Source organism: Orycteropus afer, unplaced genomic scaffold (assembly GCF_000298275.1).
Source record: "Orycteropus afer afer isolate SDZICR_OR568_19922 unplaced genomic scaffold, OryAfe1.0 scaffold00031, whole genome shotgun sequence".
Lineage (NCBI taxonomy): Eukaryota > Metazoa > Chordata > Mammalia > Tubulidentata > Orycteropodidae > Orycteropus > Orycteropus afer.
The window spans coordinates 9,561,975-9,586,386 of NW_006921618.1; the positions used below are offsets into that span (position 1 = coordinate 9,561,975).

The following is a 24,412-nucleotide window of genomic DNA, read 5'->3' on the forward strand; positions in this document are numbered from 1 at the left end:
AAAAAAAAAAAAAAAAAGAAAACAAAACTTTACAAAGAAAGACAATCTTTGGAGGTCAGGTGGGGTCTTGCAGGGCCCTGAGAGCAGGGCAGAGGGCTGTGGCTGGGATCCGTAGCAGTCTTTGGAAAAAATGCCTGAGGAGTCTTCACCACACAGTAGTTGGTCATGGGGTACATGAGGTTCCTTTTGTCCCCAAGATGTCCCAGCAGTTGCAGTAGTCAGTGATCTGGAGTATCATATGGTGTACATAGGAGGCCTAGGTATAATAACTCTCTCATCATCCTCTATGTCCAACCAAATGTTTAGAGATACTGCCTGGGATTGTGGAAAGAGGAGCAAAGAGCAAGGAACCCAGATCAGCCTCTGCCTAGCTGTGTGGCCTTGGACAAGTGACTTAACCTTTCTGAGCCTCCAATTCCTCCTCTGACAATTGGAATACTATCTCTCTCACAGGACTGGGCAAATGTGAGGAATAAACGAGTAGCACATGGAGATATTCAGCAGACAGTCACTTCTTTCTGCCATGCCCACGTCTGCCACCACTGAGCGGATGGATCTGCTCAGCATCCTGAGGCCCCTTCACAATAGCTACCTTCTGGTGGCCTCCAGGCCCTCAGTCAGGACTGGGTATAACCATCCCCTGTAAACATCTCCAGAGAATGAGATGCCATGCACTTCTGGATGACATGTTCCTGCAGCATTTAGGTTGTTCCTGATATCCAACCTCCTGCACAACATAAGCACGGCGCTCCTGACAGCCCACCCTGGCTGCAGCCACTTACGTTTTGGCTTCATAGTCCTTCCATGCCTTCTCCAGCTGCTTTTTCGAATCCTAAGGTTCAAAAAGAACAATTTGCCCAATGGGGCACTTCAGCTCTGGAATAAGCAGTATAATTTGCTACCTTTAGGGGGATCCCACCTGTTTATGCCACTCTGAGCCTTACTCTAACCAACTTTGCTTCCATGGCCCCTGCCTCTCACCCAAAACAGATCCAACCAAGGTCATTTCTCAGGGCTGAGTGTCTTCCCCCACCCAACTGTCTCCTCCTCAGTCAGGTTTAGTTGGCCCTAGCCTGGGGTGTGGGGAGCTGATGGTTCCTCAGAAGATGGAGATTGGCCATAAGGACGAAGACGGAAGGATGAAGGTTCAAACTCTTCTCCTAACTTTATCCCACCATTTTCTCCTGCCTGGTACCACATTATCTCCTCACCAGGAAGGGGCTAGGTTGAGGAACATATGCACAGAGAGGTTGAGAAGTATAATCAAGGCCACACAGCAAGCCAGTGAGACTTGGCTGAGTCCTGGCCCTCACCTAGCTGGGCTGCTCACACCCTCCTGAACAGCCCTGACTTCAAGTGCCCCAGTCAGTCAAGTGAAAAAGCTGCCTGTCTGGTTTGGGTGGTTCTCAGGCTGGTGCCCAGCCAAGGGCAGGGAGGAACCCTCTGGGGGGAGGACAGTGCTTCCCTGAGCCATCTAGGGCAGACTTCCCAGGGAGATTATTCTGTCAACTTTCCTAAGCTCTACTCTGCTTCCAGCCAGGGGGGCTGCCAGACACAGACAGAACAGCCCAGGCATGGGAGTCAGGAGCCCTCAATTCCCACACTGGCTCCTCCACTTACTATCAGGTTACTTAACTCCCTGAGTCTCAATTTCCTCAACTGCAAAATGAGGATGACAGTATCTACAGACCCCCTCTCATAGGGTCATCATTAGAATAGCAGGAGACATTTGACATAAGGGCTTGGTAGAAAGTAGGTCAGCTGCCCGAGCCTGACCCCAGAGCTGGGCTCTCTAGTCCTCCCGAGGGTCAGCAATATGAGGTCAGCACTGCCACCATGACTCCCCCCTCTCCTGGTCTCAGCTTCCAGCTCCTGGCCCAGCCCAGCCTCCCCTATGGTCTCCTGTCCAGCCCTTTCTCCCTCCCATCTCACCATGTCTGTGCGCCCTGCTCCCACAATGCTCACCTGTCGCCCATCCCTCAGCTGCCCCTTCAACAGGCTGTCCAGTGGGAAGGAGACAATATTGTTCAGGTTCTGAACCTAGAAAAAGGAAATACCCCCACCCCCACCTTGGGTTACTGTCTGGGCCACCTTGAGAGGCATAGGGCACAGTGAAGTATCATGAGGCAAAGGGGAAGGATGGGGGTAGAGGAAGCCAGGGAAGGAAAGACATGCGAAGACAGAATGGTAGAAGGGGAAGAGGCAGAGTGTCAGTCAACATCAGTCCCAGAAAAGCTGTTGCCTCCACACCTGACTTACCCAGCCTCATCACCTCATCTTACTCCAGAGCATCCCATGGTCAGTCCCACCTCTGTTCCCGTGCCAGAACCCTCTCGCTTCTCCCTGACTCTACAAAGCCCACCCGGGCCATGTGCAGAAGCTGAGGCTTGTCGGAGCAAGGGCAGGTTCTAGGATTTGAGAACAAAGCAGATGTGACAGGGAAAGCAGAGGCTGCTGAGGACAGGTGACAGCAGCAGCGGGAGCAGCCAGGTGCACAGGCAGGATCCTCAATCTGTCCCTTCCTTCCCTTAACCTCCTCCAGGGAACCCTCTCGTACAAGGGCTCCTCCTGCTTTGAGCCCTTCTCTGCTCCTTTTTCAGAGCCACAGAAGAGAAGGAGAAACAGGAAGGAGACAGGGAGAGGAGTTGTGAGAGAAGTCAGAGAGGAAGGAGAACGCAAGGTGTGGGCCAGAGCTGGGAAAAGAATCTCGGGCCATGGAAGACGACAGGGGAAGGGAGGGAGCCAGCTCTTTCTTGGTCAGGTTCTTAGGACCAATAAATTTACCCTGAGTCTGTCTGGACTAGGGCAGGTTGAGGAAGATGAGGGGTCTCACCAGGTTCTTGAAAAGTGCAGCCACCTCACGAGTGAACACAGCCAAGTTCAGGAAGCCTGTGGACAACTCGTGGCTGTTTTGGGACAGGTGGCTGTTGCCCAAGGACTCCACAGCCTCTCGGTACTGTTCTTCATTCTCCACGTGGCCTATGGAGGGTGGGAAGGGGGCTCAGAGTCAGCTCCAGGCTGCAGCCAATAAGGGGCTGCCTGGGCAGGTTGGGCACGAGTCCTCTCACTCACCAAGGCCAGAGCTGTGAATCGCCCGCACAGACTTCTTTATCCTCTGCAGGATGGCTTGGTCTGCTTCTAGGCTCTGGAAGCAAACACAGAGATTCAGGGGCGCTGGCTGGGCAGGGGATGCTTTCTTCTCAAAACACACAGAGTTTTGCTGGCCTCCAGAACATCGTCTCAGGCCCCTCTGTACCCCACCAATCATAAACAGCACAGCACACCTGTTTCTACTCTCTTCCATCCAGGCCACAGGGCAACACAGAGATGGCATGCCACTCCAGAAGCCACCGGCTTTTCTCCCCAACTCCAATACTGGTCAAGCAAAGGCAAAGATTCAAATGCACATGGCGTAGGGTGGTATGCCAGACCTGGGTGGATGCTTGGCTCCAGCATTAACTAATTTGTTAATCCAAACAAATCTGTTAACTTTTCTGAGTCTCAGGTGTTTTGTGTACAAAATGGGGTAACACTATGGGCTCACTGAGAGCGTTAATGATTTGATAAACATGTACAAAATGCTTAGCAAAAGACCAAATGAGAAAACCCAGTCATCTCTACACTTGTCAAAGATACAGCCGGGGAAACGTGGTCAGCATTTAAATCCCAGGCTCAATAAACAGGCATGTAAGGCCAAGGAGGAAGACGGTGGATCTTCTGGCAGACAGTGAGGGGTTGAGGCATTCAGATACCCAGGTCCGAGGAGAGAGAGAGATGTAGAGAGATCATACCCTATCATCACTAGGGAGAATCGGCTGGATGACATCAGGTAACCCCAAAGTCCAGGGGACTGTGGAAAAGGTCAGAAGATGATAGAGTGGGCTTGGCAGAGAAGGGAAACTTCCCAGACACAGTCCTTCCCTCTTTTCGATGAGGTATGGAAGCTGCCAACCCCATGAAACCCTTGTAGTTGTTATGTGCTGTCGAGCAATCTCTGACTCATAGCCACCTTATGTACAACAGAACGAAACACTGCCTGGGCCTGGGCCAGCCTCACAATCCCTGCAGCCACTGTGTTAATCCATCTTGTTGAGGGCCTTCTCCTCTTTTGTTGACCCTCCACTTTACCAAGCACAGCATCCTTGTCCAGAGAATGGTCCCTTCTGACAACATGACCAAAGTAGGTGAGACAAAGTCTGGCCATTCTTGCTTCCAAGGAGCAATCCAGCTGCACTTCTCCCAGGATGCATTTGTTCATTCTTTCAGCAGTCCACAGTGCTTTTAGGATTCTTTGCCAACACCACAATTCAAAAGCATCAACTCTTCTTTGGTCTTCCTTATTCATTGTCCAGCTCTCACATAGACATGAAGAACTGAAAATATCATGGCTTGGGTTAGGGGCATCTTGTCTTCAAGGAGAGGTCGTTTGCAACAGATTTGCCCAATGCTATATGTCATCTGATGTCTTGACTGCTGCTTCTATTGGTGTTGACTGTAGAACCAAGTAATATGAAGTCTTTGACAATCTCAATGTTTTCTCCATTCGTTGTGATGCTGCTTACTGGTCCAATTGTGAGGATTTTTATCTTCTTTATATTGAGGTGTAATCCGTACTGCAGACTGTAGTCTTTAATCTTTACTAGTAAATGCTCCAAGTCATCCTCACTTTCAGCAAGCAAAGTTGTGTCGTCTGCATATCTCAGGCTGTTAATGATTGTTCCTTCAATCCTGATGCCATGCTCTTCTTCATATAGTCCAGCTTCTCGGATTATTTGCTCAGCATACAGATTGAATAAGTACGGTGAAAGGATACAACCCTGATGCACTCCCTTCCTGATTTTAAACCATGAAGTATCCTCTTGTTCTGTTTGAAAACAGTCTCCTAGTCTATATACAGGTTCCTCGTGAGTACAATCAAGTGTTCTGGAATTCCCATTTTTCTCAATGTTATCCACAATTTGTTGCAATTGCAATGCACACAATCGAATGCTTTTGCATAGTCAATAAAACACAAGTAAACATCTTTCTGGTATTCTCTGCTTTGAGCCAAGATCTATCTGACATCAGCTATGATATCCTTCACTCCATATTTCCTTCTGAATCCAGTTTGCATTTCTGGAAGCTCTCTGTCAATATACTGCTGCAACCATTTTTGAATTATCTTCAGTTACTTGCGTGTGATATCAATGATATTGTTCAATAATTTCCACATTCTGTGAGATCACCATTCTTTGGAATGGACACAAATATGATCAGTTGGCCAGGTAGCTGTCTTCCAAATCTCCTGGCATAACCGAGTGAGTGCTTCCAGTGCAGTATCCGTTTTTTGAAACACCTCAATGAGTATTCTGTCAATTCCCAGAGCCTTGTTTTTCACCAATTCCTTCTGTGCAGCTTCAACATCTTCCTTCAGTACCATTGGTTCTTGATCATATGCCACCTCCAGAAATGGATGAATATCAACCAATTCTTTTTGGTACAGTGACTCTGTGTATTCCTTCCATCTTCTTTTGATGTTTCCTGTATCATTCAACATACTGCCCATGGAATCTTTCAACACTGCAATTCGAGGCTTACATTTTTTCCTCAGTTCTTTCACCTTGAGAAATGCCAAGTGTGTTCTTCCTTTTTGGTTTTCTAACTCCAGGTCTTGCACATTTCATTATCATAACTGTCTTCTCAAGCTGCTCTTTGAAATCTTCTGTTCAGCTCTTTTATCTTGTCGATTCTTCCATTTGCTTTAGCTATTCTCCATTCAAGGGCAAGTTTCAGAGTCTCTTCTGACATAAGTTTTGGTCTTTTCTTCCTTTCCTGTCTTTTTAATGACCTTTCGCTTTCTTCATGGATGATGTTCTTGATGTCATCCCATGATTCCTCCAGTTTTTGGTCATTGGTGTTCAATGCAGCAAATCTATTCTTTAGATGGTCTCTAACTTCAGGAGAGATATAATCAAGGTCATATCTTGGCTCTCGTGGACTTGTTTTAATAGTCTTCAGCTTCAACTTGAACTTGCATATGAGCAGTTGATGGTCTGTTCCACAATCAGCTCCTGGCCTTGTTTTGGCTGAAGATACTGAGCTTTTCCATCGCTTTTTGCCACAGCTGTAGTCAATCTGATTCCTGTGTACTCAGCCTGGTGAAGTTCACATGTATAGCTGCCATTTGTGTCATTTAAAAAAGATATTTGCGATGAATAAGTCATTGGTCTTGCAAAATTCTATCATGCAATCTCCAGCGTCATTTCTATCACCAAGGCCATATTTTTCAACTACTGGTGATTCTTCTTTGTTTCCAACTTTTACATTCCAATCACCAGTGATAATTAACACACCTTGATTGCATGTTTGGTCAATTTCAGACCGCAGAAGTTGGTAAAAATCTTCAATTTCCTCATTTTTGGCTTTGGTGGTTGGTGCGTAAATTTGAAACCCTTAGGATATGCAATTACCATGGAAATTATAGGCTGTCAGAGGTGAAAGGAGCCCAAATACCTACAGATAATGAAACTGAGGCCAAAAGAAGGAAGAAGGACCTTGCCCAGAGTCCCACTGTGGGGTAGCTACTGAGCTGGGCTTCTGAGCAATGTCCCAGTACAGTGCTCTGTCCCCCATACCACAGCTCCACCCTGATACCAGCCCTACCTCTTTTGTCCAAAGAAGAGTTGCTTCAACATGTTAACATGTGTTAACAAACACACTTGGGATGGTATCTCCAAAGATTCTAAACTATATTCACAGGAGACATGCACAGACCTTGGAGGCAATGTGAAGAGTTCTTGAAGCCCTCAGACTATAGGAAGCCCCTGAAGGCAGAGATTCTGTGTGATCTTGGGCAAGTTGCCCATTTTGAGTTCCTTCATTTTCCAACTACAGAATGGGGAAATAAGGCCTATCTCTCAGGGTGGTTGTGAGAATATGTATGAGATAATGCACAGAGAGGATTTAGCCTGGTACCTGGCACAGAGTATATTCAATGGGCAGTACCTATGATCTGCTGCTGATCCCAGAAAGGTCCATCAAATTCTGGGTACTCTTCATACTAGGACTAGAAGCCTAACATTCTCCTCCATGGACATGAACCTGAGATGTTTTTATGCCTAGGTCCAGTGGTAGCTCATCCCAACGTTGAAGAAAGTAAGTCAAAGAATCAGATAGACTGGGGTGAGGGAGCCATACAGGAGTAGGCTAAAGAACTAGGACACTTCTTACTGGAGAGACAAAAACAAGGGAAAAGAACATGGTCATTGCTACAGTTCCCAAAGACCCAGACAGGGAGAAATGTGTTCACCAAATCCCAGTGTATCAGACCTTGATCCTCACCTTTAAACTTGAGAAGGGAAAACTAAAAGGTGATTAACTTAAGGAGCTATGACTTTGGTCCAAAAGATAGCTCAGATTAAAAATAAAAACAATTTCCAAAGAGATTTAGAAAAATTTCGAGAGGGCAGATCCATGCCTCTGGCATACAATGCAAACAAACACAACCACTACCGTGGAGTCGGATCCAACTCATAGAGACCCTTCCATGGGTTTCCAAGGCAGTATCACTACGGAAATAGATTGCCCAACCTTCCTTCCGAGGAGTGGCTGATGGTGTTGAACCACCAGCCTTCTGGTTAGCAGTCAAATGCACTACGCCACCACAGCAGCTCCCCTCTGGCATACAAATCAAACCAAACTCACTGTCATCGAGTCAGATCCAACTCACAGCGACCCCTCCTTGGGTTTCCGAGGCAGTATCATTATGGAAGTAGATTACCCAACTTTCCTTCCCAGGAGAGGCTGGTGGTTTTGAACTGTCAGCCTTCGGGTTAGCAGTCAAATGCCTTAGGCACTATGCCACCACAGAAGGTGCTAACCAACTGCCCAAATAAATGATGGTCTGCAAAGTCCTGGGACACAGACCTGAGAGTGTATGTCCATGCTCTAGGTATCTTTTGGGGAATATTTTCATTCCATGGTCCTATTCTCTGAAATCTGCTCTCCTCACCTCCAGAGATGGGCCCATGCTGCCTTTTTTGTTCTGGCCGGTGCTGACTCGACTAGGGGGTGATAACCAATCCAAGCTGGGACTATCAGATTCTCTCTCCAGGGAATCTGGAATTGAGGCTCTGGGAAGCTAGTTAATTGACTGGAAGCACTAAAGCAAGGATGTGTTTCCAGCCATGTGCAGTGGAGAAAAGAACAAGGAGATGTATATAAAAGCAAGTAAGATCCACGCTGCCACAGAAAGGCAGAAGGGAAGAGCTTCCCTTTTAGATCTTGGCATCTGAGAGGCCCTTCTATAGCTCCTGTCTCTGGGCCTCTATGAAATACCCCACAATGCATCAAACAAATTCCCCTTAGTGCTTAGGCAAGTTTGGGAGGATTTCTCTTCCCTACAGTCATAAAAGCAGTATGGCAGAGACCACTGGTTGATTCCCAATATCCGTTCTCTCTTCACCCTTAACAACAAGAAGCCTGGCTTTCCAGATGGGTACTTTGCCATTCAGAATAAAGGCTACTTTGCAGCGAAAGGTGGTCAGGTGACTAAGTTCTGGCCAATGGAATATAAGGAAAATTTCATTTGCTAACTTCCAGAAAGCATCATAAAAGGAAGGGAAGGTTACCCTCTGTCACCTTTTTCCCTGGGCTAGACTAATGCATTATGATGTCTGGAGCTCGGGTCAACCATCATGGACCATGAGGTGGAAACTACGTGTTATGGACAGTGGACCAACAAAACAGGTCCTGGTGATTGAGGAGCCACCCTGTCAGCCCTGGACTATTTGTCTCTGAACTTCTTTTACACAACAGAGAAATAACTGTGTATCTTATCGGAGCCACTGTTATACTAGGTATTCTGTCATTTGTACTTAAACCTAGCTCTAACTGGTACAGGCAGGGAAGTCACCTTAATCACCCATAAACTGTCCCTTGATGCCCTTGTCAGACATGTCTTTCCTGTAAGATACTGTTCTTGTTCCTACTGCTGTTAGCAGCCACAATTCACACCGCTATTCATTCACTCATTCAACCAGTTACTGCATGCTCACACGTGTTCACATCCTATGTAAAAAGGACACAACCTCAGCTCTCAGACATATCATCATCAAAAGGAAAAAAGAGCCAAGTAAGTGGACACTTACATCTAGGCTCAAGTCCCAACAATGCAACAGCAACTACCTGTCTGTCAGTGGAGGTTTTTGTGTTGCTATGACGCTGAGCAGGTTTCGGCAGAGTTTCTAGGCTAAGTTGGACTAGGAAGACTAAGTTTCTAGACTAAGCTGGACAAATTGACAGATGAATGGTGGACTGAAGCTTATACATGTATACAAAGAGAGAGATTTCGACCACTAGTCTATCAGTTTGTTGTACTGTGGTGGCTTGCGTGTTGCTATGAGGCTGGAGGCTATGCCACCAGTATTTCAGATACCTAAAGGGTCACCCATGGTGGACAGGTTTCAGTGGAGCTTCTAGGCTGAGACAGACTAGGAAGAAGGATAGGGACATCCACTTCTGAAAAAATTGGCCAGTGAAAACCTTATGAACAGCAGTGAAACACTGTATGACATAATACTCAAAAACTTTATGAATAGCCCTGAAACACTGTCTGTTATAGTGTTAGAAGAGCCGCTCAGGTTGGAAGGCACTCAAAATACGACTGGAGTAGAGCTGCCCCCTCAAAGCAGAGTCAATCTTAATGACATAGATGGAGTAAACTTTCAGAACCTTCATTTGCTGATGACTCAAACTGGGAATAAATAGCTGCAAACATTTATTAGTAATCAGAATATGCAATGTGCAAAGGATAAATGTAAGAAAACTGGAAGCTGTCAAAAATGAAATGAAACATTAGTGCATTAGTGAGCTGAAATGGTCTGGTTTTGGCTTTGGTCTGGTTTGGTTTTGGTTGAATCAGACAATCATAGGGTCTACTATGCCACGAATGACAAATTGAAAAGGAATATTCACCATCAAAAAGAATGTTTCAAGATCTATCCTGAAGAACAATGCTGTCAGTGATAGGACAATATCCATATGCCTCAAGAGGACCAGTTAATACCACTATTAATCAACTTTATGCACCAACCACCAAAGCCAAAGATGAAAAAATTGAAGATTTCTACCAACTTCTGCAGTCTGAAACTGATGAAACATGCAATCAAGATGTATTGATCATGACTGGTGATTGGAGTGTGAAAGCTAGAAACAAAGAATCATTGGTAGCTGGAAAATATGGCCTTGGTGATAGAAATGATACCAGAGATCACATGGTAGAATTTTGAAGAACAACAACTTATTCATTGCAAATACCTTTATTCAACAACATAAATGGTGGCTATGCATGTGGACCTCACCAGATGGAGTACACAGGAATCAGATTGACTACATCTGTGGAAAGAGGCAATGGAGAAGCTCAATATCTTCAGTCAAAACAAGGCCAGGAGCTGACTGTGGAACAGACCATCAGTTGCTCATATGCAACTTCTAGTTGAAGTTAAAGAAAATTAAAGTAAGTACACGAGAGCCAAAATTTGACCTTGAGTATATCGTACCTGAACTCAGAGACCATCTGAAGAATAGATTTGAGGCACTGAATACCAATGACAGAAGACTAGACGAGCTGTGGGATGACATCAAGAACATCATCCATGAAGAAAGCAAAAAAGGTCATCAAAAAGACATAAATGGAAGGAAAGACCAACATAGATGTCAGAAGAGACTCTGAAACATGCTCTTGAACAGAGTGTAGCTAAAGCAAATGGAAGAAATGACAAGATAAAAGAGCTGAACAGAAAATTTCAAAGAGCAGCTCAAGAAGACAAAGTCAAGTATTATGAATTGTGAGAAGACAAAGTCAAATTATTATGAATGAAATGTGCAAAGACCTGCAGTTAGAAACCAAAAGGGAAGAACATACTCAGCATTTCTCAAGCTGAAAGAACTGAAGAAAAAATTCAAGGCTTGAGTTGCATTATTGAAGAATTCTATAGGCAAAATACTGAATGATGTAGGAAGCATCAAAAGAAAATGGAAGAAATACACAGAGTCAAAAAGAATTGGTCAATGTTCAGCTATTTCACATGATCAACAACCAATGGTACTGAAGGAAGAAGTCCAAGCTGCACTGAAGGAACTAGTAAAAAATAAGGCCCCAGGAATTGACCAAATACCCACTGAGATGTTTCAACAAACAGATGCCTCACTGGAGGCACTTGCTCGTCTATGCCATGTAATATGGAAAAGAACTACCCGGACAAGTGACTGGAAGAGATCCACATTTGTGCCCATTCCAAAGAAAGGTGATCCCACAGAATGTGGAAATTATCAAACAATATCATTAATATCACACACAAGTAAAATTTTGCTGAAGATAATTAAAAAAAAGTTGTTGCAGTTGACAGGGAACTTCCAGAAATGCAAGCTGGACTCAGAAGAGGACATGGTATGAGGGATATCATTGCTGATGTCAGATGGATCTTGGCTGAAAGCAAAGAACACCAGAAAGATGTTTACTTGTGTTTTATTGACTATGCAAAAACATTAGACAGTGTGGATCATAACTAATTATGGATAACACTGAGAAGAAAGGGAATTCTAGAATACTTAATTGTGCTCCTGAAGAACCTGTACATACATCAAGAGGCTATCTATCATTCAAACAAAACAAGGGGTTATTGCATGGTCTAAAATGAAGGGTGTGCATCAGGGTTGTATCCTTTCACCATACTTATTCAATCTGTGTGCTGAGCAAATAACTCAAGAAGCTGGACTATATGAAGAAGAACATGGCATCAGAATTAGAGGAAGACTCATTGATAACCTGTGATGTGCAGATAACACAACCTTGCATGCTGAAAGTGGAGATGACTTGAAGCACTTACTGATGAAGATTAGAGACTACAGTATGGATTATACCTCAACATAAAGAAAATGAAAATCCCACAGGGAAGAGGTAACTATGGGGAGAAAGTGGAAGGAGAGCTGTTGCATTGTGGTAAATTGTAGTCAATGTCATGAGACAAAGTGTATGTGAGCTGTTGTATGGAAAGTGAATTTGCTCTGTAAACTTTTACCCAAATCACAATTTAAAAAAAAAGAAAAGGAAAATGAAAATCCTCACAACTGGACCAATAAGCAACATCATGAAAAATGGAGAAAACAATGAAGTAGTCAAAGATTTCATTTTACTTGGATCCACAATCAACACCCATGGGAACCTGTTGTTGTTAGGTGCCATCAAGTCAACTCTGACTCACAAGCAGCAGTCAAGAAATCAGACGACATAATGCACTGGGCAAATCTGCCACAAAAGACTTCTTTAACGTGTTGAAGAGCAAAGATGCTGTGGAAGGCTGAAGTGGAAACCTGAACGGGCCCCTCACTGAAAATTACAGAACTTTAACAGATTCACAGGCCTGATTAAAGTAGACATTAATCACAGTGACTAACTTGTTATTTTCCCCTCCCTTTTGCTTTCTTTTAAGTAAATAGACTAATCATCCTCTTTACGGACACTGAGTTCTTTTTTTCGTATTTTTTTAATTTTGATTTGGGTGAAAGTGTACAGAGCAGATTCATTTTCCATTCAACAGTTCATATACATTTTGTTTCATGACATTGATTACAATCCCCACAATGGAACAGCTCTCTTCTCACTTCCTCCCTGTGGTTACGTTTTCCCTGTGTGCTTCTTTCCTATGCATTCCTGCCCTTGGAGCTATCACCCTGTGCAAATACTGCCTTTCTGATCTCCCATGGTTGACTGATTTAAGGAGTGTGCCTACCTGGTGCAAATGTTCATCATATATGCCTGCCTATTGTTGGGCTGGAAGTCACAAGAGAAGTTCTTTACGTTTGTTATTTTCAATGGTGTATTCTAAGCATAACCCTCTCCCACAACTGTTTTTGGCTAATAACTGTAACCTATGAAGCAAGATGAGCCTGGGAAGAGGGATGCTGAGTTTGGAGTGACCAGGGAAGAGAAGAACAAAGACATTTCTGGCAGTCCAAGGGATCTTCAACCCTCTTCCCATTTCCCTATATAATCATGTTTACTCCTTTGCTTGCGGAGACAGACATTTTACAGAAATGATTCTTTCTGTCTCCTTGGGTATCGATACTCAATTAAACTGTTTGCTTTCCCTCTTCAACCTGTTGTGATCATTGGCTCTTCACAACACGGGGTAAGGACTTCGGTTTCCTACAATAACGTCATTTTGAAGATTAAGGTGAGCCTAGCCCAAGCTATGGTATTTTCAATCACCTCACATGCATGTTGAGGCTAGGCAATAAGGAAGACCAAAGAAGAGTTGATGGCTTTGAATTATGGTGTTGATGAAGAATACTGAAAATAACATGGACCGCCAGAAAAATGAACAAACCTGTCCTGGAAGAAGTGCAGCCGAAATGAGAATGGCCAGACTTTGTCTCACCTGCTTTGGTCATGTTGTCAGAAGGGACCGTTCCCCAGAGGAGGATATCATGCTTGGTAAAGTCAGCCAAGAATAGGAAGATCCTCAACAAGATGGATTGACACAGTGGCTGCAACGATGAACTCAAGTATAGCTAGGATTGTGAGGCTGGTACATGACTGGGCAGTGTTTCGCTCTGTTGTACGTAGGGTTGCTGAGTTGGAGCTGATTTAATGGCACCTAACAACAATAGCAATAGATTTATCTTAAGGAATTGGCTCTCGCAGTTACAGAAACTGGCAAGTCCCAAGTCTGTGGGTCAGATGCCAAACTGGAAGCTTCCTTTAACTCATGTAGCTGCAGGGGCTGATGAGCCCAAGATCAGCAAGTCAGATGGAAGGATGCTGGCTTAAGTCCAAGAACAGCAGGTCAGACAATGACGAGCCAGAGGCAGGATCCAGATCAAGCAAAAAGCCAGAGCGTTTCACCAGAATGTCAATATATCCTGGATACAGGCCACAATCTCAAGGAAACTCTTTTTCAACTGACTGGCTGCTCATAGCAGATCTCATCATGGAGGTGATTGATTACATTATATCATATCTCATCATGGAGGATGACTACATCATTACATAACTGTCAAACTACATCATAACTGCCAAACCACTAAGAACCTTGGTCTAGCCAACTTGACACACGATCTTAACTATAACATAGCCTCGCCATCTCCTCAAACTCATGGGCGGGAGAAGGGAAGGATAAAGGAAGACTTGTCCAAAGAAAACAAAGTGAACAGCAGAGGTTGGCCTCCAACTCCAAATACTTGAAGGGCTATCTTACTGAAGAGAAATAAATATGCTTAGCTTGGTTTTAGCACTAGTGCCATGCCCCACAATCCTGCCAGGATTGAGAGGTAGAAGTTAGAGAGACAGAAACTAATTGCAGCTCAAACTAAGGAAGACTGTCCTAAGGAAAAATAAAGCTACTCCCTAGATAGAGTAAGCTCCCCATCACTTTAGTATTCAAGGACTTTAGGTGCTATAGTGATTCAGGCATTGGATTTTGGATCAGAATTGAAGGCCATTTAGATTTCTTTCAAAGCTAAGAATCAGTGGCTCTATTTAAGTGCTGAGGTAGGCACTGAGCAAAATGCGGTAAAACACAGAGCGGCAGGGACATGCCTGAACTTGGGAAGCCAATCACATTCTTTTGGGCAGCCTTGCTTGACCAGCCCTAGACAAAGCCTGAATTCCAGCTGCTGGCACTCCCCATGCCTTTGTGTCCCACCCCTGCCCCAACACACACACACACACAGACACACACACACACACATCCCATCCCACCCCACCGCACCGCACCACACCATACTCTGGCTCTTTAGTTTGTACTCTCTGTAGGCAAAAGCAGGAGCCCTGGTGGTGCAGTGGTTAAGCACTTAGCTGCTAACACAAAGGTCAGCAGTTCAAACTATCAGCTGCTCCATGAGGGAAAAGAGATGGCAATCTGCTTCCACAAAGATTTACAGCCTTGGAAACCCTGTCGGGACAGTTCTACTCTGTCCTGTAGGGTCACTGAAGTGGAATCAACTTGATGGCAGTGGGTAAGGGAAGGCAAAAGCCCACAGATGGCAGCACTAGTGCCATGCCCCGCTGCCCTGCCTGGATGGGGCTGCTGCGTGCCCCACCCCAGGTCAGGATTCATCAATAGAACCCATTCTTCATTCCTGTGATTTCTCAGAGCCAGCTGTGGTTACCACAGCAACTTGGCCAAGGATAAAGGGGGCAAAGCTTCTGGGCTAAGGCCATGAGAGCTGTAGATTAAATTTTACCATTAGACATTATTCATTCCTTTGGACCAAGATAATATGGAGCACAGGTGCCACTTTGGTCTCATCCTACAACCATTATTGTTGTTGTTGTTAAGTGCTGTTGAGTTGGCTCAACTTAGACTCTATGCACAAGAGAACGAAACACTGCCTGTTCTTGCACTATACAATACTTGCTTATGCCTGAGTCCTCAATTGAAGCCGCCGTGTCAATCCATCTGTGGAAGGTCTTTCCCTTCTTCATTGACCCTCTGCTTTACCATTATTCTCACTAAAACCAAACTCACTGCCCTTGAGTCGATCCGACTCATAGTGACCCCTGCTTGGGTTTCCGAGGCTGTATCTCTACGGAAGTAGAGTGTCTAATCTTCCTTCCGAGGAGTGGCTGGTGGGATTGAAGCACCAGCCTTCTGGTTAGCAGTCTAATGCCTTAGGCACTATGTCACCAGAGCTTACAGACATTAATAACTGATCACAGCATTTTCCCTACTGACCCTGGGTTTGGCTCCTCACTCTGCTCATACTCTTCTTCAGGTGGTCTCTACCAGTTACACTATAGTTGGCACAGGAGATGAAAACCATTTTCTGTCCCTGCTCCAGACTATGATGTTGTTCCTACAGACTAAATCACAGAAGATTAGAGATTATCTGAAGTTACCTCCTCATTTGACAGATTACAAAACAAAAGTACAAACAAGTTTCTTGCTTGAAGGCTCATTGGAAATGCAAACAAACTAAAGAAAAAATACCAACTAAAATCTGTACCAGGCTTTATAGTTCATGAAGTAGTTTGACATCTACCATTTAAGACTCACAGCATCCCAATGAGGCAGCCATCATGTTCTCTTTCCATCTGGTCAATGAGTCGGTGAGACTCAGAGTGATTAGGAAAGCTGTCTGAGCTCAAATGGCCAGAAGGCAGTCAAGCCAGACCTGGAACTCAAATGCTTGGTCTCTAACTCCCTTGTTCATTCCCTCCAAATGCTGGAGGGCCATGGAGTGACTACCAGAGCTTTTGAAGCCACACTTAAAATAAGCCCTATAGATCAAATTTTAAAAAGTCTCATAATATTGGTTTGACCACATTTCAAACACACATGCAGCTGCTATGATCAGTAAGACACAGAAATCTTTAAAAGCGTTCTCAAAGTCATTAGCTTTTTGTCATGACCCGTTTTCTCAAACAATCAATACTAAAGGTGTAACTGTCATGGGAAGGTCAATGACACTCTGGCATTCAAAAATGGTTCCCCTATGAGATGGCAGAATCCTAGCTCCTCTAATCTTAGACTCTGATGTCCACAAAGATAAGTTTTTGTACTATCTATATAAGGTCACTATGAGTAGGAATCAACTCAACAGTTTGATTTTTTTTTTAAATGTGTTCACTGTAATAATTACAATACTTTAATGAGCAAACCAAGTCACATTGTTGTTGTTGTTGTTATGTGCCATGGAGTTGGACCCGATTCATAGGACCCCTTCCTTGGGTTTCCAAGCCGGTATCACTATGCAAGTAGATTGCCCAACCTTCCTTCCGAGGAGTGGCTGATGGATTTGAACCACCAGTCTTCTGGTTAGCAGTCAAGTGCCTTAGGCACTATGCTACCAGAGCACCTAAGTCACACTAGAAACATTTAATAAAATGATATATAAAATACAAAAAAAAAAAAAAATTTAAAATGGGGCTTCCCATTGCCCGATTCAACCCCTAATTTACAGGAAATGCAGAAGGAATATGACAATGAGCACAACCAGACTCTGTGAAACTATAGAACAAATGATGCAGGTTCTTTAACAAATAATTTTCAAAAATCAAAAACAATAGAGGGGGACTCTTAAAAGAGACTTAAGAGACACAGCAACAAATGGGAACACATGGGACCTTACTTGAACCCTGATTTTAAAAAACTCTAATAAAAAAGTTATGATAATTAGAAATTAGAAAGCTGACCAGTTAATTGATGAATTAGGGATTACTGCTAATGTTTTAGGAGCTCTGGTGGCATAGTGCCTAAAGCATGTGACTGCTAACCAGAAGGCTGGTGGTTCAAACCCACCAGCCACTCCTCAGAAGGAAGGTTGGGCAATCTACTTCCATAGTGATACCGCCTCAGAAACCCAAGGAGGGGCCTCTATGAGCTAATGTTTTGGGGTACAATATAGTAGTATAGTTATATAAACAAAAAAGAAGTCTTTCCCTTTTTGAAATTATGGTTCAGTGAATTACATAACATAGCCCTTCTAGCCAGTCTTTGTAACTCCCACTAAATGACTGGGTGGGACTATGCAAATCTGAGGTGCTGTGGCCCACCAAGGGGATTGGATAGCTTGTTAATAATGCAAATAAGGTACATGACACCTTATGGGTGGGACCATGCAAATAAGGTGAACAGAACTCCTTATTAGTCAGTTTTGCCATCCCATCAGACTTAAAATGAGCCATGCAGAAGTGGCAGGTGTGTGTGTGTGTGTGTGTGTGTAGAATCTCAGTACCATCAAGAAAGAAGAGCCAAGAGTGGAGCATGTCCTTTGACTCAAAATCCTTGCACTGAACCTCCTCAACCCAGGAGACAGAGAGTGCTACAACACTTTGCTGAGATGGGGAGAGACAGTTAGAAGCAGCAGCAGAGCAATGGCGGCAGTGGAAGCAGCAGAACCAAGAAACTGACAAGAGACGGAGAGGTGGGGCTCCCGGCCCACAGAACAAGAAGCTGTGTGCTTTCAGGCAGAAGGCTCATTAGCAGAGTAGGGTGCCCCTGCACACTTACAGCAGAACTAAAAGAACTTTGTAACACTTGCCTGAGCAGGGCAGAAGTCAAGGGACCATAAGTCCAAGGGCCAGAGAAAGAGGCATACCTGCAGGCACTGATGAGAAGGGGCTGTCCTGATCGAAGATTTTTTTTTTTTTAATTTTTATTGTGATTTGGGTGAAAGTTTACAGAGCAAATTCACTTTCCATACAGCAACTCACATACACTGTCTCATAACATTGACTGCAATTTCCCACAATGCAACAGCTCCCCTCCCACTTCCTCCCCACAGTTACCTCTTCCCTGTGTCCTTCCCTCCCATGCACTCCTGCCCGCCAAGCTATCATCTCCCTGTACACACACAGCCCTTCTATTCTCCCATGATTATTCTCTCCAAGGAGTATATCTACCTAATGTAAATGTTCAGCTCACATGTGTCTTTTGTTTGACTAGAAACCACAGGAGTAGATTCAATTCCAGACCTGAAGGGCAGCTAGGGGCCATAGTCTCAGGGGTTCCATCAGGCTCTATCAGACCAACAAACCTGGTCTCCTCACTTTTTTTTTTTTTTTTTATGATTTTGAGTTTTGTTCCCCCATCCTATCCAGGATCTCCTACATAGATGCCCCTCTGAGTGGTTGACAGTGGTAGCTGTGAACCATCTAGTTCTTCCAGTCTCACAGTCATATAGGCTGAGAATCACATGGTGTACCAGTCCCCTTGGACTAATTGTTTCCATGTGTCTTTGATTTTCTTCATTCTTCTTTGCTCTGGATGAGGCGAGACCCATCGTTGCATCTAGATGGCCGCTTACAAGCTTTTAAGATCCCAGTCACTACTTGCCAAAGTAGGAGGTGGAACAATGTTTTTGTGTAGTATGTTATGCCAGTTGGGCTTGATGTCCCCTGCAACCATGGTCCCAAGCCCACGGGTCCAACTACTTGCTTCCTCTGGGTAGCTGGCTGTGGCCAAGAGGTGACTACAACCTTGTCCTTTGTCAGCTCTACTATATACCTGAGAATTCTTTTTTTTTTTTTTATTGTGATTTGGGTGAAAGTTTACAGAGCAAATTTACTTTCCATACAGCAGTTCACACACATTGTCTCATGACATTGACCACAATTTACCACGATGCAACAGCTCCCCTCCACTTCCTTCAGATAGTTACCTCTTCCCTGTGTCCATCCCTCCATGCCCTCCTGCCCCCTGAGCTGTCTCCCTGTGCATAAGCAGCCCTTCTTTCTCCCATGATTGTTCTCTCCAAGGAATGTATCTACCTCAGGTAAATGTTCAACTCATATGCCTTCTTTTGTTTGGCTGGAAGCCACAGGTGTGGGTTCAATTCCAGACCTGAAGGGCAGCTAGGGACCATAGTCTCAGTGGTTCCACCAGGTTCTAGCAGACCAGCAAACCTGGTCCCTTTTTGTCCCCCCCCCCCCCCCACAAATGATTTTGAGTTTTGTTTCACATTGTTCTCCCTCTCTATCCAGGGTCTCCTCCACAGATCCCCCTCCTAGTGGTTGTATACCTGGGAATTCTTACAGAACATAAAAATACACTTGTAGAAACATTGTCTGCCAACCCTATACATGGTCTTGGGCACACTCCCCCTTGCACAGACATATCTAATCGTTCAGCCTGTCCACCCATCTATACACCTGTACATCCACGTTTGCCTTCACTGAGAAGAACTGTATCTTGAGCTGTTTCTGATCCTGAACTGTAATTTGTTACTTCCCCAATAAACACCATCATCATGAGTACTGTCTGTGAGTTCCATGCGGCCACTGCAACAAATTACCAAACTCAGTAGAGAGTGCCATGGGAGGGATGGCTAGTGAGAGAATTGGTAAAAAGGTTGGAGGGTGGCAGCACGTCTGACCTCTGCCTCACAGGAATCAGCCGTGGGCTACTGATCTTGATCCTCCTTCGTCCTAGTGAAGTTAGAGGTCAGATGCCTCCCCCATGCCATTTTTACAGAGATACATATTGAAATATTTAACAATGAAATGATATGATGTTTGGGGTTGTTTCTTGTTTCTGGTGGTGTAGTGCCTAAAGCATTTGACTGCTAATCAGAAGGTTGGTGGTTCAAACCCACCAGCCACTCCTCAGACATAAGATTGGGCAATCTACTTCTGGAGAGAAACTACCTCAGAAACCCAAGGAGGGGTTGCAATGAGTCGAACTGATTCGACGGGAGTGAGTCTGGTTTTTTTTTTTTTTTTTTTTTTTAAGGGGCAGCAGGTTAGAGTATGGCCCAGGCAGAACTGGGTGATGAGCAATGGGCATTCATTATTGTGTTCTATTTCTGTGAATACTCTAAAATTCTTCATAATAAGTAAGAGTGGAGGCTGGTAAATGGAAAAATATGATCAACAAAATATTGATATTTGTAAAAGCTGAGTGATACTACTCCTATATTGAAATTTTCTACAATAAGAAGTTAATGAAATAAAACAAGGGATTATCATATTCAGAAAAGTTGGGAACCACTGCACTGAATTATCTGAAACTAGTCCTTGACATCTTACTACAGGCATACGTCGGAGATATTGTGGGTTCCAGACCACCACAATAAAGTGAATATTACAATAAAGCAAGTTACATGAATTTTTGGTTTTCCAATGCAAATAAAAGTTATCTTACACTGTAACTATATACTGTAGTCTGCTAAGTGTGCAATAGCATTATGAAAAAAATTTGAAATTTTATGAGAATTACCAAAATGTGACACAGAGATATGAAGTGAGCACAGAGTGTCAGAAAAATGGTGCCGACAGACTTGCTCGAAGCAAGGTTGCCACAAACCTTCAATTTGTAAAAAAACACAGTATCTGTGCAACACAATAAGTAAAACGCTTATTTACAAGGTATGTCTGTGTGTTGAACTGGTTCCTTTTCAGGAGATAGCTGTCTGGGCAGGGCATTCAACAAGAGGGATGGGATAGGAGAGAGTAGGGTCTAGGAGAAGTCAGTCCGAGGGAAGACAGTGGGAAGGGAAGGTGAGAGAGTCCTCAAGGGAGTGGTGGGAAGGAGTAAGGCAGCCTTAGCTGACTTGAGTGCTAGTTAAAGGCAGTGTCCCATTGTCATAGCCCCCTTACAAAGAGGGGTTGTAGGAGGAGCAGCATAGGACATGGAGTGAGGAGACCCACTTCTAAGCCTAGCCCAACCTCTTAGTAGTCCTGTGACCCTAAGCAAGTTCCCAGCCTTTCTGGACCTTAGACTTTTCACCTGCAAAATGGGAGTAACAGTCACTGCCTCTCAGCCACCTCCCTTCTTCCTCTGAGAATCAAATCAAATCAAGACTGGGAATGCGCTTCGGAGCCCATGCAAATTGAGTTGCCCTGCCATACCATGTCATTACTTTGCTTTTTCTTGCCCATTTGCCCCACCACCCAGATCTAGAGAAAGGCAGGGGGGCCCCACAGGGACCTTTCTGGGTGCCCAGTAAGGAGAGGAAAAAGGTGGGACTGAAAAGTATTTGTTAGCATCTGCAAAAAGGACTTGGGGGTGGCATCTTCTGACCTCCTCTAACTTCACAAGAGGAAGACAGAATCACCATCAGCAGCCCAAGGCTTATTCCTATGAAGCCAGACATGCCACCACCCTCCAGCCTTTTACCAATTCTAACACCAACTGTCCCTCCCATGGCACTCACTGCTTTCTCTGCTGGGTTTGATAATTTGTTGCAGTGGCCACACAGAACTCACAGACAATACTCACAATTATGAGGATTTTATTAGGGAAGTAACAGGCTACAATTCAGGTTCAGGAACATTCTCAGGATATAATTCTTACTCTATCAGGACAATCTTCCCCCTGCTATGCCCTCAGGCTAGCCTCTCTGGCCCTTGGGCTGTCCGCCTGGCCTCTGCCCTGCTCAGGCAAGTGTTACAACATTCTTTTAGCTCTGCCAATAGGTAGATAGGTACACTACGTGCACAGCCCTCCACCAGCAAGCCTCCCTCAGATTTCTCACTCTGTGGACCGGAAAGCCCACTGCTCTGTCTCCTGCCTTGGTTCCTCTGCTGCCTTCTCTCAGCCGGGCATCTCTCTCTGCTGGGCATCTCTGCCAAGGAGGTCCAGTGCAGGATCTCAGGTCCAAGGATGCACTCTACTTCACCTCCAGCTCTTCACTCTTGATGGCTGTGAAATCCTCTGTCTCTAACAAGGCTCATTTATTTTTTAAAAACAAGATTTTTATGTTGTGCCAACTGAGCATGATGTCCCCCGAGACTATGGTCCTGAGTCAGCAGGCCCGGTGATTATCTCTCCCAAGGTGCTTGGTTGTCTCTCAGAAGTCACTGCCACTCTGTCTTCTGTTGCTTCTGTAACGTACATGGATAATTTTGTAGCATAAATGCATATATAAGATTATCTTCAGTCAAATATATCCTTGGTCTAGGACATATTCCTGTTCACCTACCCTCACCTGATCTTCTCACTTGTCTATGTATTTCTCCATAGCCTGGTGTGTGGTGCTAGTGGTAATACAATATTGTGCATGTACCAGTATTTACCTCTATTGTCTATATCTTGTGTGTACGTTTCAGTGCCTTTCCTTTCCCCAGTGTTATCAAGCTTGTCACAGACTCTTTCCATAACATCCCTCCCCTCATCCAACACGGGACCCCCCCCCCCAACTAGCCTGGCAGAGTGACAAAACTAACCAATCCCAACATCAGAGTTCAACACACCTTATTTGCATGGGCTCACCCAGTAATCGGTGGGAGTTACAAAGACTATGGCTAGAAAAGCCATACCAAATGTTCTGGTTACCTAGTGCCACTCTGACAAGAATATACCACAAATGGGATGGTATAAACAAACAGGACTTTATTCTTACAATTTGGAGGCTTTAAGTCCAAGTTCCAAGTGCCAGACTCTAGGGGCTGAGTGAAAGCCCCTCAACCTTGGGGTCCAGCTCTGGCTTCTGCTCACGGCCCACTGGAGCTAAAGACGTTTCTTTGTTGTTGTTGTTGTTATTTGCCATTGAGTCAGCCCCGACTCATAGCGACCCCTCCTGGGTTTCTGAGGCAGCATCACTACGGAAGTAGGATTGCCCAACCTTCCTTCTGAGGAGTGGCTGGTGGGTTTGAACCGCCAGCCTTCTGGTTAGCAGTCAAGTGCCTTAGGCACTATGCTACCAGAGCTCCCAAAGTAAAGACGTTTCTTTACTCAGGCAGCTACTGGCTGCTGAGGCTGACAAGCCCAAGGTAGACAAGTAAAAAGGCACAGTCCTGATGTTACCAAACCACACAGCAGGCCATTAATTTAAGTCCATGGTAAGTTCCAAGATCGGCAGAGCACGGCAGGCTGCTGAACAATGACACGGCTACAGGCAGAGTCCAAGCATGCCATAAGCTAGAGACCACTCCCCCAAGACTTCTGCTTATGTATAGGAAGCAGACCATATTCCCTAAGGTAGCTACTGTGCTGCTCACAGTAGATTCCACCATCGAGTTGATTACCAGTCTCATCATGGGGAATACTACATCCAGCTGCCTAGCCACTGAACCAGGTCCAGCCAAGTGTCAACACACAAACTGAACTACCACACCAAGTAATCCCACCTACAGAGCAATCCCAGCTCAGCTCCACTCCTTCACAGAGGCCTAAGAGTTCCTGAATAGTAACTCTTGTTCTATTGTGGAGTCAGTTTCCACTCATAAGTGATCCCACGTGACAGAGAACTGCTCCTTGGGGTTTTCTAGGCTGTAATCTTTATGAAAGCAGCTAGGTGGGTTCAAATCGCCAACTTTTTGGTTAGCAGACAAGTTAATTAACCCATATGCCTCCAGAGCTACTTAGCCCACTCCTAAGGACCCTCAAATCAGCAAACCTGGCCCTCTCCACCCAATAAGGCAGACAGAATAGAGCCTCTGGCACATAGCAGGAGCTCATTCACACACACTGAGTGCCTGGTTGTGTACCAGAGCTTGTGCAGGTGATGGAGATAGAGGGTTGTTAGCCTAGACCCTGCCCTCATGGTGCTCAAAGCCCAGTGGGTAGATAGGATATACCTGCTAAGGAAGCAGGGGACCAGCCTGCCGTGGGAGCACAGATGAGGAGCATCCATCTCACCCCAGGATGAAGCTAAGTTTCACTGGTGCCTCAAAAAATGAGGAGACGTTGATCAAGCAAAGCCAGGAAGGTGAAGGTGGTCTAAGAGAAGAGAGGTGCCTCAGCAAAGTCCCTAGGGTGGGCGCACCGGGCACATTTGGGAACAGCCAGGAGTGTCCCAGGGCAAGCACTTAGGGGACTGGGGGAAATAGTGAGCAGCTAGGCCTCATGGATGCAATGCAGCCCCAGTTGACTGGCTGGAGACCAGGCTGATAATAATGTAAGCTGAGGGAGGCGGGGCAAGATGGCGGACTAGGCAGAAGGATTGCACAGACCCTCTTCAACAAAGAAAAGGGAAACCAATTAACACA

The 24,412-nt window shown here is 45.0% G+C and overlaps 1 protein-coding gene across 1 annotated transcript in view; it reads right to left on the reverse strand.

Moving 5' to 3' along the window:
- The window catches only part of ASAP3 (ArfGAP with SH3 domain, ankyrin repeat and PH domain 3), a 97,978-nt gene that overhangs the window by 41,365 nt on the left and 32,201 nt on the right, over positions 1 to 24,412 (reverse strand). Inside the window, exons 2-5 of the mRNA XM_007935707.1 lie at positions 3,073 to 3,145; positions 2,834 to 2,979; positions 1,966 to 2,040; positions 783 to 832 (exon numbers count right to left, since the gene is read on the reverse strand). Of these exons, the coding sequence (XP_007933898.1) occupies positions 783 to 832; positions 1,966 to 2,040; positions 2,834 to 2,979; positions 3,073 to 3,145 (344 nt within the window). The remainder of the gene's footprint in view (positions 1 to 782; positions 833 to 1,965; positions 2,041 to 2,833; positions 2,980 to 3,072; positions 3,146 to 24,412) is intronic.